Source organism: Calypte anna, chromosome Z, assembly GCF_003957555.1.
Source record: "Calypte anna isolate BGI_N300 chromosome Z, bCalAnn1_v1.p, whole genome shotgun sequence".
NCBI classification, from domain to species: Eukaryota; Metazoa; Chordata; class Aves; order Apodiformes; family Trochilidae; genus Calypte; species Calypte anna.
In genome coordinates this window covers 46,610,652-46,630,535 of record NC_044274.1, presented here as the reverse complement: position 1 = coordinate 46,630,535, position 19,884 = coordinate 46,610,652, and the positions used below count along the sequence as shown (strand labels likewise).

Genomic DNA, 19,884 nt, shown 5'->3' with positions numbered 1-19,884 from the left:
TAGACTTAAAGATGAACAACAGTAAACAGGCTTATTTCTGCTTCTGGTGGAATGTACTTCTAGGAGGCTACTAAGTCAGTGAAATATCACTTTACAAAAACTCTTCAAGTCCCAGAAGAGCAAAGCTACAGCAATTTATTTCACAGCTGAAGGCCAAACCCAACAGCTGGCATTCATGTGAAAGGCATGGTGAAACCTAGCTACATAAGTACTGGAAAATCTTCCATGCCCACTTATTTCACAATTAAAGAAAAATGAAACCCTGTTCACAGTAAAACACTTATTACAAGGCCTTTCTGGTCTGTTCCTTCCTGAATAACCCAAATGATATCCCCTCGTCTGCAGAAATGAGTATTTTGGCACATTATAAAGTTACAGTAGGTGTCAAGTACAGTGCAATTTGTTCAGAAGGCAAGGATGCTAAAAGGGATCTCGTACAGGTGTGGTGTAGGATATGGAATGCTGTGCTACTCCTGAGTAAAACACGTTTGGCTGTCCCCAGCTAATATATCCATTTATGAGCATGCTGATTGTGAAGAGGCATTTCATAGCCTCACCATTATTGTGTATATATATATATATATTTTTTTTTTTTTTTTTTAAAGTATTTTACAACTGCTTTTTTCTGCATCTATCAGGAAGAACTGGATGTGGAGAGTTAAGATTCTTGGGAGAAGGGAAAGGAAGGGGCAGAATTGGTAAGGAGAATCAGAGTCTGCGTAGTAAATCAAATGCATGTGAGATGTAATTAACTCTCAACTATCCTTTATGCTTTTTGAGATATTGCATGTGGACATGTCCTGTAGGGCTCCTGTTTTACCTGGAAGATACTGTATTTAGAACTGAGATGTCTGTGTGAAGGATATGGTGTCAGACTTATCTACAGCAAAGCCTCCATTAACGTATGATTTCTTGGCCTCTGTTTCATCACTATCAAGTATTGTTTCCAAGGCAAAAGGATTGACTATGTTTACTTCAGATGTGACATCCATCTGTTCCAGCTCCTTCTTGGAGAGCTTCTCCACTATCCCTGTACCAAAGGCATCTCCCAAGACATTCACCATGGTTCTGAATCGATCCCTATGGAATAAAAATGTTGTTAGACAAACTACTCTGTATGTTACTTAGAAAATCCTTTCAGTAAAAGTAAGCTACTCTAGCAAATGCAAAGCTGCTTTTTTACTAGTGCAGATTTAGAATAATCCTACAATTCAAAGAAAAAGATCTTGTAGAACAAGAAACAGAACTTTCCCAGCATATATTTGAAGAAATTAGGCATCACTTTCATGACAAATTACTTTGTATAGGGTGTGTAAAATTCTAAGTTATGTCACTAGTCTGCTGAAGCAGTAATCACACTGCTGTGCACACCCTTACAAAATGCATGTCTCACTTCTCACGCCCTGAAGTGCAAGCAGAAAAGTCTGCATTGTGCCTTTTGTCTTTCCAACAAGCATTGCCTCGGCCAGAGGAGTGCCCAGCCCAGTATCTTCAGCATTCAGGACCAAACCCTGGAAAGGGAAAGGCTGATCTTCTGTTAGCTTCTTCTCCTTGTTAAAAGACTGAAGTACTAAGTTGTATTAAAAAAGTCACTAAAAGGAGTGTGATGCTTCTGTTGATTTGTCTCCCACCAGAAATGTGACTGACAGGCCATAAAAAATCTGCCACCAATTGGCAGACAAGTAACAAAATCATGCAATATAGCACAGTGTGAAAACTGGTGTGGAAGGTAGAGGCAGGGGAAGATCATGCTTCCCTGTTCTTCCTTTCAGGGTGCACAGAAGGGTGCAAGGGCTTTGTGGAAGAGCAAGTTGCTCTGTCTGTGAAGAGATGTCGAGGTGGATTTTTTCACAATTAGAAGGGACTGCAAAAATAATACTGAAAGTGTATCAGTGTGTCTCAGATGTTTTTCAGCTACGAGTGTTGAACTCTAGTGCCATGTGGAAAAGAATAGAGAGGGCGAAAGTAAAATTCTGGTAGGATCAGTGTGACAAGTGAGGAAATCAATAGCACTGGAAACTCGTATTTCATAATATTTTCCAAAAATGTTCTTTCTTCATTAAAAACAGAAGTACTTCTTAAGGCTACGTAGTAAAATCTTGCTAAGTTCATATTTAACTGCAGGATTGTTAATGAGCCACTACTAGCTGTAAAATAATACACTATAGGCAATAAGTGCAAAAGGCAAAAGCGTTAATTATCTACGTTGCATCATGATGTGCATTCCATCTGAAGAGGTGCAAAATGCACTGGCAATGATCCCTGATACATGAAATTAATTTTTATTCTGCTTTACACAGCAAGACAGCCTTATCTGAAAAACATCTAAACTAGAATCAGAAACAGCTGATTTTTTTATCTGCCATGGTGGAACAGGTAGCTTCCAAGTATTTTTCTTGTGCCTAAAAATCATAAACCATGGTCTTTCAAAGTGGAGATGAGATCAGATATGTAAAAATTTGATTATGAGAATAATTATGAGAAACAGAGAATTACTGTTCTCTTTCTCTCTGACTCCTTGATAAGAATTAGAGGACAATGAATGAAATGCTTAGGTGTCTAGATTAAGACAAAATTAAATACATCTCTGTGCACACATTGCTAGATAGTGTGCAAATCTTGAAGTTTATGTGAGTCCCAAAATCAATGAGGCATTCATTTAAGAATAAATCTATTGAGAACTATTAATGCAAAAACCACACCATGTCTACCTCAGGAACTTTGTAAGCTGCAATTTGAGGCTAGGAGAATGCTTTAGGGAAAGAACCAATATATGTTTGTTCTGTTCTCAGACATGTTTAGTCTGTGCACCTGCTCTGAGCCAGAGTTTTTTACTGATGTTCATCATCTATAACAAAACTAAATACCTACTGGGAAAACAGCTGGAGGGAACAGCTGGAGAAAAGTACAGGATTGTGGAGTGCAGCAAACAAACCTGCTTCAGATAGCTGATGGGGAGGATGCACTTGTGGCTGGAGCTGTTTTGTTTGGAGCAATTATGCTTATACAGAAAGTGAACTGATTATTGGATCCATTAAACAGCTCCGGTTTCTGGAGACTGATGTTGCTTTCTGTAGTTTGCAAAACTGAGTTATGTAATCAGGTACATTTTATATATATATTTATCTGTGAAATATACAGGTTGGTGCAAGAAACCCATCGAGAAAATTACTGGGAAGGGGCAGAGGAGGAACAGGAGTGCATCACATTGAGTGTAAATGTAATCCTAGGAAGAAGGCAGGCAGACACTATGAAATGATTAAGACCTCTGCATTGATACCAATGAAATATTCACAGTGAGTTACTGCAGCTGAACAAGACCTTGTTCTGTGCACTAAAGGACACAGATTTTACGAGGCAAAGAAGCTAGACTACAAACTAAAGTTGTAGTCCTTAACCTGTGCATCCCAGTGAATCATGGGACAAAACTGAATGTGTGTGAACTCTGTAATACACACTGTGATTCGTGGGCTTTTCCAAAAATAGAAGAGAAAAATCTTGATGAAAGCTGAACAGAAAAGACTTCTGGTGAAAACACGTCCCTGTAAAATGATGCTTAAAGGGACCTTGGGGTTCTAGGTTTCTCTTAGGTGAGATGGTTGAGATCAGGCATAAGGAATGCTTTCTGAGCTTCCATATGTGTGCTTGTTGATCAAGGGATTGGCTCTTGAAAAAACTTTCAGTGAAGAACAGCCCAGGCAAAGTAAAAGTGGCAGCACAGACCCGTGTAGAGCCCACCACGTGCACATGGAGCTAAGGACCAGCTTTGCTTAGCTCCTGGTGTGCTCCACTCCATCTTCACCAGTGTACAGATTTTATGTGCTTTGTGGAAATCAACTCAGATGTTCTGCTTGTGGCTGCACTTGATTTTTAGTAACAGTGTATGAATTTAGCGTAATATTATGGCAGCTGAGACACTCCAGAGGCACTCCTTGATACTGTAAAGTCTGTCTTTCCAGCGTATTACGCTAATGATTTATTTATTTTGTGGCCACTATTTCAAGATTCACAGCACCTCTGGATGTGAGGTTACTCACTGCCACCCCTTGCATTTGTGCTTGTCTCAGAGTTAAAGATGGTACTGCATTCAACTCTTTATCTGAACAACGCTGTCCATAAAAAGAAACTTGTCTACAACAATCCTCATTCATTTTGTTTCTTTCTTTCTCAGACCCATATTTTCCCACACAATTTATGTAAGCATTTCTAAAAAGGAGAAATAATTAAATAGGAAATGCCCGAAACTTACAGAAGCCAGTCAACTGCAATGATCAGAGTAACATCCTCGGCGGGGAGGCCGACAGCGCTCAGTACAATCACCATGGTGACAAGTCCAGCTTGGGGGACACCTGCAGCCCCGATGCTGGCTGCTGTGGCTGTGACACTAAATCCCAAATAAAGACCAGAAAAGTAATTCAGAACACATGTTGCGCACAAAAAATGTATTTTCTAGCACAAATAGGCTTACTGCAGTGCAAAAAGAAGGCCAAATGTTCCATTTTCCCTCTTGAATAGTATTTAATGAAAGTCTAGTGAGAAGTTTATGCTACAAGTCATGTATTGATACAGTGGCTACACTGCAGGATAACAAATAATGCATGACTAACAAGCAAACTAGGCATAGCAGATGTACTATCTGAGTTGGGTTTGCAAGTATTGGCAGTGGAAGAATAATGTCAATTTCCAGAATGATGCCCTATACCAGCTGCATGCCCTGGCCCATCCCACCTCCTTACCAGGCTGCACGGGCAAGGCCCTGGACAAAGAGGTGAGAATGTTTTTGTTGCTGCCTGTGCTGTGAATGATAGCTGCAGCTTTCCCATTACCTTCATCCAAAGTTAATGTGCCATTAGTGAAACAAAAACACCTCCAACAAGATGCATGTGATGCCTTTAGTCTTACCTAATGGTAACTATCTGGCCAAGATCCAGCTCTAAGTCATTCAGCTGTGCAATAAATACAGCTGCCACTGCTTCGTAGAGAGCTGTGCCGTCCATGTTGATGGTAGCTCCAACTGGAAGAACAAACCTGGTAATTCTTTTGTCGATGCCATTTTTCTCCTCCGCGCAGCGGAAGGTGACAGGCAAAGTTGCTGAGCTGGCACACAAATAAACACACAAAGTAAGAACAGGAAACAGCATGTCATCTCCCCTGTCTTTCCTTTTCCTCAGAGCCTAAACTGCTCTAAGACTCAAACAAACGTCTAAGACAGGCAGGAAGGCTGGACCACGAAAATGAGAGTTGGTTCATAAACCAAAGCAACTTTTGTTACAGCTTCTAATTATGGGGAGAAATTAAAAAATGGGAATTAGCCTCAAAATTACATGGTAAAGTTCACATTATATATGTTATCATAGAAACAGTGCAGCAGCTTAAAATCTAGCAAGACTTTGACTAAGGAAACGGATGGCAAAGAACTGTTTCCTTCTGGGAGTGGCACTCTATTTGGTGTAAGTCAGTGCAATCTATAGCACTCTATAGGTACCACAGAAGTAAAGATTAAAGTAACACTTAAACCTGCAGGGCATTTAGAATTGTTCTTGTGAAATCAGGGTGTGTAATACAGCAGTGATGAAATCAGAGCACAAACAATGCTATTGCTACTGCATACGTTACTGTACAGCACCTTGTGTGCCATCATATGGCAAGCACAGGACAAACAGACAACACAAACCCAGTCAGCATGGGTTTATGAAAGGTAGGTCCTGCCTGGCCAACCTGATCTCCTTCATGACAAGGTGATCCACTCAGTGGATGAGGGAAAGTCTATGGATGATGTGTCCCCAGACATTACCAAAGCCTTCAACACAGTTTCCAAGAATATTCTCCTAGAGAAACTGAGTGATCATGGCTTGGACAGGCATAAAGTTTGCTGGGTGAAAAACTGCCTGGATGGCTGGGCCCATGGAGCTGTGGTTAATGGAGAACAGTGGCCAATCACAAGTGATGTTCCCCAGGGCTCATCTGGAGCCAGTTCTCTTTAATATATTTATCAGTGATCTGCATAAGGAGGCCAAGTGCACCTTCAATAAATTTCAGATGACACCAAGTTGGGTGGGTGTGTTGATCTGCTTAAGGGTAGGAAGGTTCTGCAGAGGGACCTGGACAGGTTGAATTGATGGGTCGAGGCCAAGTGTATGAAGCTGAATAAGGCCAAGTGTTAAGTTCTGCACGTGGGTCACAACAGCCCCATTCAACACTACAGGCCTAGGGAAGAGTGGCTGAAAAGCTGCCCAGAGGAAAAGGACCCTGGGGGTCTGCTTCAAGATGCAGCTGAGTATAATACAGCAGTGTGCCCAGGTGGCCAAGATGGACAACAGCATCCTGGCTTGTACCAGGAATAGTGTGGCTAGCAGGAGAAGGGAAGGGATCGTGCTCCTGTACTTGACACTGGTGAGGCTGCACCTTGAGTGCTGTGTTCAGGTCTGGGTCCCTCACTACAAGAAAGACACTGAGGTGCTGGAGTGTGGCCAGAGAAGGGCAGGGAAGCTGGTGAAGGGTCTGGAGAACAAGTCCTATGAGGAGTGGCTGAGGGAACTGGGATTCTGAGAGAAGATCTTACTGCTCTATAGAACTCCTTGAAAGGGTGTTGTAGCAAGTGAGGGTTGGTCTCTTCTCCCAAGTAACAAGTGACAGAATAAGGCAAAATGGCTTCAGATTGTGCCAGGGAAGTTTTAGAAAAAAGTTCATCACCAAAAGGATTGTCAGGCACTGGATCAGGCTGCCCAGGAAAGTAGCACAGTCCCCATCCCTGGAGGTATTTAAAAGACATGTAGATGTGATGCTTAGTGACATGATTTAGTGATATACATGGCAGTGCTAGGTTAATGGTTGGACTTGATCTCAAAGGTCTCTTCCAACCGAAACCTTCCTATGATTCTATGAAAATAAATATTTCTTTTGTTTACCTGGAAGAAATCATGAGGGCCGTCAGAAGTGCCTGAGCCATCCCCATGGCAAACCGAAAAGGATTTTTCCTTACTATTATTAAGTAGATCAGTGGTAGAATTATAGTGGAATGTATTGCAAGTCTGCAAAATAAAATGGACAAGGTAAACAAAGAGATCCACCATGTTGTCTTCACACGACAGTGGTAAGAGGTATCTAGCTCTGTCCTCAAGTACACTTCAATGACCTTAATGTTCAAAACCATCTTAACAAAATGCAGAATAATGCTCTTCTACACTTCCCTTTGGAAGGGAGAAATTATTAATTGTCTCTCTTTCCAAGGCACAGTAAGGATTAACTTATGTAAACTGGAAACTGATAAAGATGACAAACTGAAGTAACAAATAGTATTTAAAATCATATGCAGAGAGTTATTTATAATACAGTAAAACATTCCACCCTTGCCAAATCCTTGCAAAGCAGACTTGAGGCAGGTCAGAAAAACAAAGAAAAATATTTTTCTAAGTTTATCTGCCTTTATTATAAAGCACATTTAAAATTAAAGGTAAATATGGTTCCCAGTCACAGACATGAAGTCCACATTTTTCTGCAGAAACTTCAAACATAATCCTGTACAAAAAAATCTACACTTACTTCCTGGAAAACTGTGTAAGATGAGGACTACAATTAAAACACAGTGGGTTATTTCAGACTGTACAAATGAGATATATCCAGCCTCACCATCCTAAATACTGTAAAATGCTAAGCTACTTTTGAAATACTAATTTTTAAAATTAAGTGTATTGACATGTGAAGGATCCCATTGTCCTCTTGATGTTGCTTCTCAGTTGTAGCCTGGATATTTGGGTAAGTCTCAGAGACGAACTCATCCTTCTACTTGTGCATTAATTTTGAACATTGTGCATTCATCACGATTGCATATGAATGCAGAGCTTTGCTGAATTTAAGATTAGAGGTAAACAGCCTCCTGTGAGGATACTTGAAATTAAATATATGTGAGGGGTCTGTGAAATATTTTGTATGTTCTAAGGTCACAAGCATCAGCTTCTTGTTCTTGTGAAAAGAAATCAGCATAGCCTGGAAATATAAAGCCTAGAACTCTCGTCATGCATGACCTTGGGATTTTCATTCTGTCCTTAAAAGATATTCTTTGGAACATTACTCTGGTTGTTACAGCTTTTTGACTTCAGAGCAGATAACAGAGATTAATCATGGTACCATTTGTTCTGCCAAAAGCAGGCAATTATCAGAGCTGTAGCCCCAGTACAGAAATTCACAAAAGCATCACTATTTGTTTCCCTAGAAAAACTGCCTTTTTAAAAGCAACAGCCAATAAAGTTTTCATCCTGTATGGGAGCAAGCTACTTATTTAGTGAAATGTAAGTAAAAGCATGCAAATTTATTGATAAATTTTTGTGAAGAATTCTAGAAAGAAACCTAACGATTTTTACAATGGTTACTGAGAACAAAGGGAATTCTGCAGAACATACAGAAAAAACATAAAATGGTATGGGTATCATGTGGTGCCTTCACAAAATCTCGACTCGAGGAAACATTTCAAGTATGTCTGCATCTAGCAGCACACTAACTTCCAACTAGGTATTTTGAAAAATCTTGATCTGCACTTTTTTAGTGTCTGCAAGAGCATGTCATTATCCAAAATAAACTATCTGTGCGTATCTGCTTTTCTACAACTGATTTTTTATTTAAAAATAAAATATAATACTTATTTTCATGCATAAAATGCAACTCATAGTAAGGAGCAGAAATTTTTATACTAAAAGTCATAATCAGCAACTGAAAGGAGAAATTCTATTCTAGTGCTTAATTTTGACACAGGAAGAATCTTGCCCCTCAGAACCCCAAACTGGCATTCCTTTTAACATCCAGACATGGCACAGATAAGAGGGAGTACGCTTGGTGCCAACTCTGTTTTTATAATTCCACCCCATGCTGAGTCTTCTGACACTTTTATGCCTCTTACTCTGATTTTCCTCTGCTGTGACTGCTAATATGTCTTCATGCTGACAATGCCACAATTAAAAGTGAGAGGCTGAAGGTGGTCAGCTGGAGCAGAGGCACTGGGGGAAGTCTGTAGACCCATGGTGATCTGAATGAGACATAAAGACTGAGCAGTGGTGGGTGAGAGCTGGTAGGGCTGAATGTCCTCACGAATAATAAAGCAGGGTAGAAGGTGAGCTAGCAGATGAGTTGGAGAAGGAAGTTAAAGTAAAGGAGAAGGAGAACAAGAAACATCAGGCTTCACACTTCCACATTTTTCTTGATAGGGCATACAAGGAGTATGCTTAAGATGACTTTTAACTCTCAGGATCAATCTTAAAGGGAGGATGACAGAGGTTCAGAGGATGCCAACAAACAAAACACACTGCAAATAGAAGAGGTCAGGAATATAAGGATGAAAAAAAAATGGTGGGAATACTCATGTTTAAGAAACCAAAACAAGGCAAGAGTACTGCTTTTCTTGTTTGCTAAGGGGTGGGGGGAAAGGGTATTCTTGCAGGCTGGAAAATGTCGAACAAGCACCACTTCCATGCAGCCTATAGCCTTGTGCATACATTGCAATCTTTGCTCGTGTGATCTGATTAAAAAGTGCACTCCCTGATGGTCAGTTTTGCAGACAAATGCTGCTGTTCTTTGGTGTTCTCCACAACACCAGAAGTATCACCCACTGCAGAGCATCCCATAAGAGATGGAAATGCTTCAGAGATCTACCCCAGCAGCCATCAGGGTAAACCGTGGCATGTACAAGGCAGTTTGGTAGCACAGAGACTTTTTCCCTCCAAGGATTTAAAGGTGGGCACCATTACTATTTGCAATCTTTTTAATGGCACCTGGGCACCTGCTTAGAATTCCCGTGAAACCCATGGTTACCAGATAAGCAGGATGTGCAGTGGTAGTTTAATTTGCAATTGAAGTACTCTGGGGAAAGCACTGTGTCTTCACAGACATCTTAAGGCAGATACGTCCTGTCACAGTACATACAGTAAATATTAATAGGTAAACAGTCATAAAAAATACTATCAGATTAAAACTGGAAAACTTTATGTCTGTTGTGAAAACTACAATCCGAGGATAGTAATAATCCATCCACTAAATTTCTTCACTGAGTTAATTTGAGTTAGTAACATAGAAAACCTACAAAAGTGACAAAGTATCATTCTATGAATTATTTTTACATAACTTGTGGTCATGATTTCACTTCTAATTTATATAGAAATGATTAGTCTCTTGATGTAGAGTTTCTTGGTAAACATCAACTCTTACATCTTTTAAATGTTTTAATTCTTTTCCAAGTTGAAATTCACAAAAAACCCCACATTATGCATTAAACAAATGTAACTTGCACTCATGTCTGTACCATTTTGATAAAGTCATGATTCAGTCCTATTTCTGGAGCTGTAAATTTTACTCAGAAATTATAGGTCAAATTATTTTTTAATAGCTAGTCCAAACATACCAGCTTATGAATAAGACTGAACTACATGATTATCTAGCAAAGATTAATAAAAAAAAAAATATATATCCTTGTGTTTATTTATAGAGAATTTTGCATTTAAGACTAATGTATCACCCTTCTCTCTGCTTGGTTATCATTAGAAGGAGTGTAAATGGCACCTGAAGAATAGCATGCATATGCATAATGTGGGGAGAAAGAAGCTCTTGAACAACTTTGGATCTAGCCTCTAGACATTAATAAATAACATTAATAAATCCTTAGTATAACGAAGGAATTATAAGAGTAGAAGATTAGGCAATGAACTAAGACAGCCTGGAAGATATGCTCTTCACTGAACTGAAATAGATATTTAAGTGCCTTCAATTTATTGAGACTGTAATGTCCATTTATCTCTCACATGGGTTCTTTGCAGGCTAGTCTTCAGAGATATATAATGACACAGTATAGTAACCTAGATCACTTGGAGCAGTTAAGTTGCCCACATCTGCAAGGCTCCACATTGTCCAGAATATTCTACACACCCAAGGGTCTAGAAAAATAATAGAAAAAATGTTCTGATGCTTGGCTAAGTTAACCAGATAGCAATTGCTGCTTTTGCAACTTCACCAGCTACCTTTTTTCTTGAAGGAGTATTTAACAGTGCAGTTCCCAAGGCTCCTCTTGATGCCCTTTGCCTGCTCTGCACTGAGGTAGGACAGGGTCAGTTTCCTCTCTGGCATCCTTTATCCTGTGCTGCACTCCCTACACATTGATGATGTGCAGGGAGCTGGGCCTGTGTTGCTGCACCTTGGGCCCCCAGGTCACATGAAGAGCTTCACAACTTAATTCAGGTATTTGTGCATTTTCAATAGTCTGGCAATGTCTAGTAAGACAGAACTCAACCCCCACCCCCCTTCACAAGTTCTTCTAGCATCTAACAGAGGTATTACTACTCTCAAAAATATGATGATATTATCTGTTTCAGCACCACGCTAAGATGAAACAATGAATACAAGAACATGTTTGGGGTTTTTTTTTGGGGGTGTGTGTTTTGTTTTGTTTTGCTTTGTTTTAGAATGCAAGGCGTTGACTTATTAAAACAAAACATGCATTCAGGAAAATGTGCATTCAAAACATCCTCACGCACCCTCACATAATTTCCACTTATAAGAATTTTTGACTTTGACCTAGAAGAGACTGGGTGTAAACAGATAACTGAGTTGCAATCAGCTGAGCTCTAAAAGCTGCACGGCTTTAATTTTATCTTTAACTAAATTACATACCCGCTTAGTACTGTAGCCATGTAAAGACCCAGTTTACGAAAGATTTCCCAGTCCTCAACTTCTATTATCTTCCCAGCAATTAAAAACACAATACCAACTGGCATATACCTAGGAAACAGGAATAAAGCAGTTAAAAATGCATTCTCAGAAATATTATATGCTCACCGTGCCACAATTTCTCACACAGTGTAACTTTTTACAACAGATACTTTGTTTTTTATATTCTGTTACACACTGAAGATTTTGTTATATTTCATTATACCAACTGACTCGATTCACTTATGGTGGGACTACAATAGAGGTAGTGAAGAAAGATTAGAAAATCAGAATAAATGTAAAACCCTGTGTATAGTCTGGCAAGTACTTTAAGACCTGGTGCCCCAGAGTATGCAGAAGCTGGGGAGGGTGTGGGCTTTGCCCTACTGCAGCAAATGTTTATGCATAGCCATAAGCTCACTTGGAGGTGGAAGTCTGCAGGGCTGAGACCATTATCTGTGAATTCTGCAACCACACACGTGTGGCAAAGGTCTCCTGTGCTTACAGCAGCTGCCCTGTAGCACTGGGGGCTGTCTGTGGGTCACCTGCACAGAATAAGAGTGACTTCATTATCTTAGGATAGCACAGCCATCAGCCTGTTGCTAATTGGAGGGAGCCCCATCCCTGAGTCAGCTTTACACAAGACCTTGCAGACACAGCTGCGTGGGCTACTGCCTACAGAAAATTCATGCCAAAAATCAGGACCTAAGGCTAGCACCAGCTCCAGAGCATCCCAATCGGTGCCAAAGAGCACAGAGAAAAGTTGCCACTGTCACAGAGAAAAGTTGCCACTTCAGTACTGGAGTAGTGTAAGTGAATTTATAAATTTGTGAATCTAAAAAATGTATCAATTTTAAAATATAAATTATTATTAATTTATAAAATGTGTGTGTACTAACTCACAAATGAAATACTACCCTGTCCCTGTGTAAAGTGGGGACTTCTGCTTCCTGATGAGCCCTGAACTTTTGGAACTAATTCCTCACGTGTGCCAGCATCAAACTCTGCCGTATTCGAGACAACAGCTCCCACATCTGCAGAAAGAGAGGGAGCTCCAACATCAGGTACATGCAAGCCAAGGGACAGTCAGCTTATGGGTAGGATCCTGTATCTGTGGCATGTGCTAACTCTCAGGTCTCATTAGTGCTGGTAATTTGCTGGCAGTGAGACAGCCCTTACTTCATGGGGCAGTAACTTAGCTGGGGACTGAACCAGATGCCTAGCACAGGACAAGCTGCAGAAACTAATTTACTTTTCTTTAAAGGCAGTAACTCTGGACAGATTTACTGTTTTGCAGGTACCTCAGTGTGTTGGGATGGAAAAAAAATCCTTGGAATGGTCATATCTGATAAGATAATGTTTGTGTGAAACACGTGGATATGAGCAGAGTATTGCAGTATATGGCACAAGGTGCTCCACATGTAAGATCAAACTCTAGAAAGGATTGTTTGTGCTTTAGTCCTAGTACTGTAATTGTGCTCTGCATGGAAAAAAAGTTCTGTGAATTGCTGTGAAGCCCAACTAAACACCATCAGAGAAATTAATACATTTTCGGGATGGTGACACTTTTACAATCCACAAATCAGGTTTTCAACAGGTTATCAACATGACTATTCCTTTACTGTATAGTAAGTGGAAGTTCTGTTTCCACCTTCCTCAAATGGATCAAATTTTGTAGAAAGAAAGGTTTTTATTAGCCTTTCTTTTAAAGTTATTTGCTGCAAAGCACTATACAAAAGCAATCATGAAGTATAAGTCTGTTCCTACCATTTAAATGACAAAAGGCATCTAAAAGCCATGACAAAAGTTTAACATCTAAAGAAGTTGTTAAAAAATTCCAGTATGCCTTTGGACTTACCACATAATTATCTGAACTATTTTCATAGTAGCTTCATTCAGTGCATTGAAAAAATCCACAAGCACTTGTCCTTTCTCTCCCATTTTCCCAATGACCAGACCAAAAACAAGACAAAAGACGATCAATCCCAGCACATTGATGCCGTCAGAATACATGCCCACAATTTTGTATTCTTGGGTTTTGTTCTATGGAGATTCAAGAGGAAGAAGTTACTATCTGAAAAGAGTGAACTTCCTTAAAAGAGTTCTAAAATGAAAACACATTTAGATTTTTTTTTTGAAAATACACAGATCTCTTCCCCAGATACTCTAACTCCCTTTCTGCCAGTGCCAAGTGGGCAAGTTCTTGAGTAAAGGTAGAACTAAATTTTCTTTGAAAGCTTTCTATTTTAAAGCTATGCAAGGATCTGATATAAAGGGGATAAAAGTCCCCTTCATTTATGATGCCCATTCTATAGACTTCTGACAAAGTATGTCAAGGTGTAGGTATCCACAATCGTGTCTTCAATATACTCAAGACTTACTACCTACTGTGGAGAGCAAAGTACAGCTGATGTAGAATCTTTGTGGTTATTTCTGAGCAGCCTGAGGGTTTGTGTCTGGATTTAAGATAAATAGTGCATTGTGTAAGAATGAAGACAATAATGTCCAATTTTGTCCTAAATTTAAAATCTACCTTTCAGCTGAAATTAGTGAAATTGCATAACTCACAGAAGAACTGGATGCACATAACACTATAGTAACATTCATACTGATTTGGTACTGTTCATGGTTCTGTGTTCACAGTTTACTGAGTTCCTTCCTTTCTCTCCTTCAGAGCAATTTTAGGCTTTATAAACCATCAACACCCATAAGCTCTCTACACACCTTAAATCAGAGGCTTGTTTAGATGTCTCTTTGCTTTGTCTCTTTATAGCAGGATAACAAACAGCTAACAAATGCCTTCCATTGCTTTGCTTCCCATTAAAAAAAAAATTCAGTCAGTCTTTTGCAGTGCTTACAATTATCTCATTGCACTCAAAACTTCTCCTGCTGATATACACTTAGCCTTTCAACAGTGACTTCTTTCTTTAATTTCTTGGCAAACTGAGAGTTCATTAGCACATACATTTAATGGACTATATGAAATGATTATTCTCTCACATCATGTATTATCTTTGGACTGCTTAATTACCAGTGGAGTCCTCTGTTCTTAAGCCTACTTGGAGATCCTCATAATTGCCTCTAGCATTGACTTAGGAAGTTTTTGCCCTTGCTAAAATCTATGTAAAATCATTTGCTTCCTTTTCTCAGTCACTAACCACATGAACTAAACCAAATGTTCCGTGTTCTTTCTCTTCACTTCATATATTGTGAAGAAATACAACAATAAGGGTCCCACCTCTGAAGCTGCTGCTGTTGTAGCTGTTGTAACAGGTTCTTCTGTAAATGCGGAGCTATTTTTATCCACACCAGCTGTAGCTTTAACTTTTTCACGTTTGGTTTTATACTGGAAAAATTTATGGGGAAAAAAAAAAAAAAAAAAAAAAAGAAGAAGAAACATGAGGAAACTGAAGAGTGGCATAGCTGTTGTCCAGTAAAAATTAGAGGAAAATGAACCTTGAAGGTAGCAAATGTTATTTCCCCACATCATGGTTCTATACTTCTGATGCTGCAGATCAAACAAGTGATTCACAGATAATATGCTTTGAATTCTGCTCTCCAGGCTCTCACGTGCTCTATGGATGTGGTGCAGTCTCATGGGGGATTACATAAAGCTCCTGACAATGGCAGGGGGAATTCTTCCTGGGACAAAGTGTCTGGAGAGAATCACTGAAAGCCATCCCAGGAGAAGTCTGGAGACCAGATGAACTTAATACAACTAGACCCCTGGTAGTGCAGTTAGCACAACTAACACCATTAATTAGCACAACTAACACCATTAAAGAAAGCAAACAGTCATCTCTGTGCCCAAGCTTATCAGTTATTAGTCCCCTTTCCCCTCATTATCAGGCACTGAAGTTCCTGTGTACCAAGCCGATGAATTAAACAGATTTCTTTGACCCTTTCTTACCAGAATCAAAGCTCCTGTTGACCAGGCTGACTACTTCCCTCCTTACCAGCCTTGAAGGCTCCAGGCACACGGCCAACCTGGTGTTGTTTTTGACCCTACCACAGAACAGGGAATTGTAACAGGACCCAGATCACTATCCATAAAATCAAGAAGTTGCAAGTCCTAAGGGGAAATCTGCATTGAAGCTGCAACTGGACATTGAGATCTGGACCCCCCCCAGTGGCCAGGGAAACCTCCATCCTGTGCTTCCTCTGAGGACTGAGTGAATTGTATTATTTTATATGTTTTGAGTGTAGATTATGATTCTTATGTTGATACAGCAAACCAAGTATTAAGATTTGACACAATCTGCAGCGAGTCCCAGCAATTAGAAAGCGTGAGTTAATTGGTGCTATTTTTAAATTGTGCTACAGTGACTCTGCTTTTAGAAATACTTATAGTATGATTATAGATTCTGTCCTAAACTAATCATAATATGCTGCTAAGAAAATAAAATAAAATTTTAAAAATCATTATTTTGATTTAGTGCTGTCGTCATTCTGCCAAGGATCCATCAAAGAACCTGTCTGTGCTCTTGCTGTCTATGTGACAGCAAATAACAGATGAGAAAAACTACCCAAAGAAATGTTATAAACTGGAAATATAATCAGTGCTGTACAAAGCAGGGCAGTTAACATATTTTCCTGAGAAAAGTTAACTACCTAACACAAAAACCTCTGATTAATTGGTAGGCAGCTGCTGAGGAAGACAAAAAAAGGGATGCAGAGAGCATCACAAAACCCATTTGCTGTATTTACAGTAGTTTACAATTTACATTATACTTATATTTAAAGATGACTGAATCTGAAGTACATCTGATATATAGACAGCAGTTTGCTCTTTCATCTTGCAAATCTCATTTTTCCTGAAAGATATCTCAAGTAGACTCTACCAGTTGGTTGCCTTTTTCTTAAGCAAGGTCTGGCAATGGGCATTACATCTTAGACACAGAGGGGTGAGGGCCAAGCTACGCAGATTTGATCAGACACTGAGGGGTTTTTGACAACAAGGAAATAGATCCTCATGACATGGTTCTTCTAACTCTGTCTCAACTGAAAAATCGTGTCGAGATACTGCTTGTTTTACACACCCAACTCTCCTTTTTCAAGTGATGGTTAAGGAGTTAATAGCTGGTAACAGATTCTGTATCGTAATGAAAATGAAACTGAGATGCCTAAACAGAAGTTGTTTTAAGGGAGATTAAATTACTCTTGGACTTCTCAGAAATAACTCTTTCCCGACAGTTTTTGGGGATATAAACCAAGAATAATTTGTAGTTAGCAATGAAAACTACAGTAGCAAAGAGGAATTCTCAAACTTACCTGTTGGAAACAGGCCTGGACGAGGTTTTCTGGGAACATATTCCTGTTTAAAAAGTAGATGCATTTCAACATTATAGCATACGAAGAACAAGTTTTTATATAAATGAAATTATAAAATCTGCTCCTTGATAAGCAGATCAGGTTGTGTTTCTTCATCCAGAAGAGAGTGTATTTAGCACCATCAGATATGAAGTTCAAATAATTTTAGAGTTCAGGACTCTAAAAGATCAGTTAACTGTTTTCCTACTGTTGATTTTTTGGGCTTATTTTTCAGCTTTTGTGATTTCTGTTGGTAAACTACAAAATCCAGTGGGTTTTGCCCCTGCTGCATCATCTCCATCATTTGCATGAAGAATAAAGGGCATGGCACTTTTCTAGGATTTGTCAAATTTGGCTAAAAGCTCTTATAAACACTGTGCTGGAAGAATCATATATTTGGTGTGCTCTGTTGTAGCTCTGAATGCAGAAATTAGTCTTGGCTGATGGAAGATTCCCATGTGATATTCCAGAGTGTCCAACCATTTTCACATGCTGGAATATTACTAAATTAGATTGCACTGCAATCCAGTTGTATGTGTCCTTTCTGACCACCAATGTTAGGTTCAAACAATTGCAGAAAAAGAGCATTAATTGGCTATTTATTGAACACCCAGACCACTGCAGAAAAGGGCAGTTTATGTATTGCAGCAAAAATCTTTACTTACCTTTCAGATCTTTCACAAACTCCTGCCTTTATTTTTCAAGTTTTTATTGCCAAACATTTTCAAAGGCAAGAGTAGCTCGTACAAGCCTGGGAATTACCTTAATCTATACAGGACTGTCTGGATTTGGATCTTAAATCTGATGACTATAGATAAGTAGGAAAAGTATAATCCCTTTAAAAGAGAATTTTAGATCTCAGGCTCCTAATTTACAGTCTTACACTGTTTAAAAGAAGCTGAGCTATTAATGTAACAAACCCTCAGTTTACAATTGAATTACAATTCATACCACTTCTTACTACAGGGAAATATTTTTGTGCATGGAACCACATCAGCCCCATGAATATGTGTAGAAATGTTCATGTGGAGGTTAGTGGGAGGGGATGGAGGATGGGAAGAACTGGGAATTGTTGGGACACGGGGCAGAGGGGTTGAGGACATTTAATTACCTTACATACAGATCTCAGAGAAATTGAGTTATTCTCAAATAGATCTACCTTGATCTATGCTACTGCAGAGATGCCCCAGATGACTGTAGACTTTTACTGTTCAAAGAGGAAGGAGACCTTTTCAAAGCAGATATGTACATATGTAAATATGTGTGTGTGTGTATTTTATCAATGTCAAAGAAGGCTGTGCCTAGAGTTGCATCTGCAAATGCCAGTCACATTCCCTAAAATAAAGTGACAAGAAAGCCAGTTTTAGATATGTTGCAGATTATTTTTACATGATTAAGTAAAAATTCTACAAAAATAAAATAGTGGGTAGGAATTGTGAGACAGAACAGAGATTTACTGAAGGTGGAGAAAAAAACATAATCCACAAAAACATTTCTGAGGGAAATACTCAGCCACTAAGGGAAATGTAGCCTTTTTTTGTGAGTTTTTTTCTAATTTCTTAAACACATTAGCTAGGCTTCTGCATGAGTTTTTTTCTCCTAACCACTTCAAGTGTCAATCACTTTCCAGGTTGCTGATGGGGAAAGACTAGTTATAAGGGTGTGTTAGGTACTGGTGTTACAGGAAACACATTGACTGTGCAACCCTAGGAAAGGTTTGCATAGGGCACCTGTTACTCTGCATCCTGCCCTGAGGAGGGGAAACACAGCACTGTAATTTCAGGTGTCTGTCTACACAGGGTGACAGAACGTGCCAGTCAGTAACCAGCCAACCATTCCATCCTTTCTGCAAACTTTCTTCTTAATATGTAAATCCTGCATATACATTTTCTGTGGAGGGAATTTTTGTTGGCACTGGTTTATTAACCAAAACCTGAAGAGAAATTTTATAAACAACCTGCTTTGCATAGACTCTAAAATGTCTAACCTGTTGGAATACCAGTTATTCTCACCTTATTCATCCAAACAACATCAGAAAGTATTCTGATTGTATTACACATCACAACTTTACCTGCATTTGTTTGGACTTCTGCAACAAGAGTATGGAAACTAAAAATCAAAATCTCACCTGATCAGATCCAGCATGGCATCAACAGTACTGACTTCTGGGGTGCTGCCCACTCTGTCGATCTCATTTGCTGTTTGAGGCACTCCTGGTTTAATGGTCACAACTAAGACAATCCCTGCAGAAGGAGAAACAGAGGAAGAACCCACAGTGCTAAGCAGAAGCATAGGTGCATCCTGCCTCAGAGTACCCTGTGTAGTTAAACTCTTTGTGAGCTGAACTAATCAAATGCTTTCCCAGGGTGCACACGCACAGCTGTTCAGAAAAGAGAATTCTGCAGGTGGTGCCCTTAAATGTGTGGATTCCCTCAACAAAGGAGGCACTGCCACCGGACTTGGGTGCTCCAGCTTTGCTTTTGCATGTATGGTACTAATCAGTACTGCTCACCAAGAGGGGAGGTTCCTTCACCTGGGCTCCAGCTGAAGTGTTCTGCAAACTCTCCATGCTAATATTTTGAATTATTATTTACCTTTTCCCTTATGCAGCTCTTCTTTTTAGTGGCATTCAGATATGGATACAAGTCTATTGTTCTGTCATGCCAAAGTACAACAGGATTCTTGGCATAAATAGCAACAATGTTACTCAAGTGAAAGTAAATATTAGCTTTGACCTTCTGAATATTGAAATCAATGACAATTTTTCCATTTACTTTAGTGGCTTCATCTCAGGAATTTTAACTATTATATGAAATGCTATGCCTTTCCAAATGTACAGGTTTTTTTGATTTTTTTTTCTCTCCCCAGATTCCAACAAACTTAAAGCAA

At 39.4% G+C, this 19,884-nt stretch overlaps 1 protein-coding gene across 2 annotated transcripts in view; it reads right to left on the bottom strand.

Moving 5' to 3' along the window:
• Positions 1–622: 622 nt before the first annotated feature.
• SLC1A1 (solute carrier family 1 member 1) overlaps positions 623–19,884 on the bottom strand; it is a 45,931-nt gene continuing 26,669 nt past the window's right edge. Inside the window, exons 3-11 of one of the 2 annotated variants that reach the window (XM_030467757.1) lie at positions 19,124–19,238; positions 16,957–16,999; positions 14,924–15,031; positions 13,544–13,728; positions 11,650–11,757; positions 6,909–7,031; positions 4,903–5,097; positions 4,250–4,384; positions 623–1,080 (exon numbers count right to left, since the gene is read on the bottom strand). In XM_030467757.1, the coding sequence (XP_030323617.1) occupies positions 837–1,080; positions 4,250–4,384; positions 4,903–5,097; positions 6,909–7,031; positions 11,650–11,757; positions 13,544–13,728; positions 14,924–15,031; positions 16,957–16,999; positions 19,124–19,238 (1,256 nt within the window). In that variant the 3' untranslated portion in view covers positions 623–836. The remainder of the gene's footprint in view (positions 1,081–4,249; positions 4,385–4,902; positions 5,098–6,908; positions 7,032–11,649; positions 11,758–13,543; positions 13,729–14,923; positions 15,032–16,956; positions 17,000–19,123; positions 19,239–19,884) is intronic. The other variant, XM_030467756.1, reaches the window with a different exon arrangement.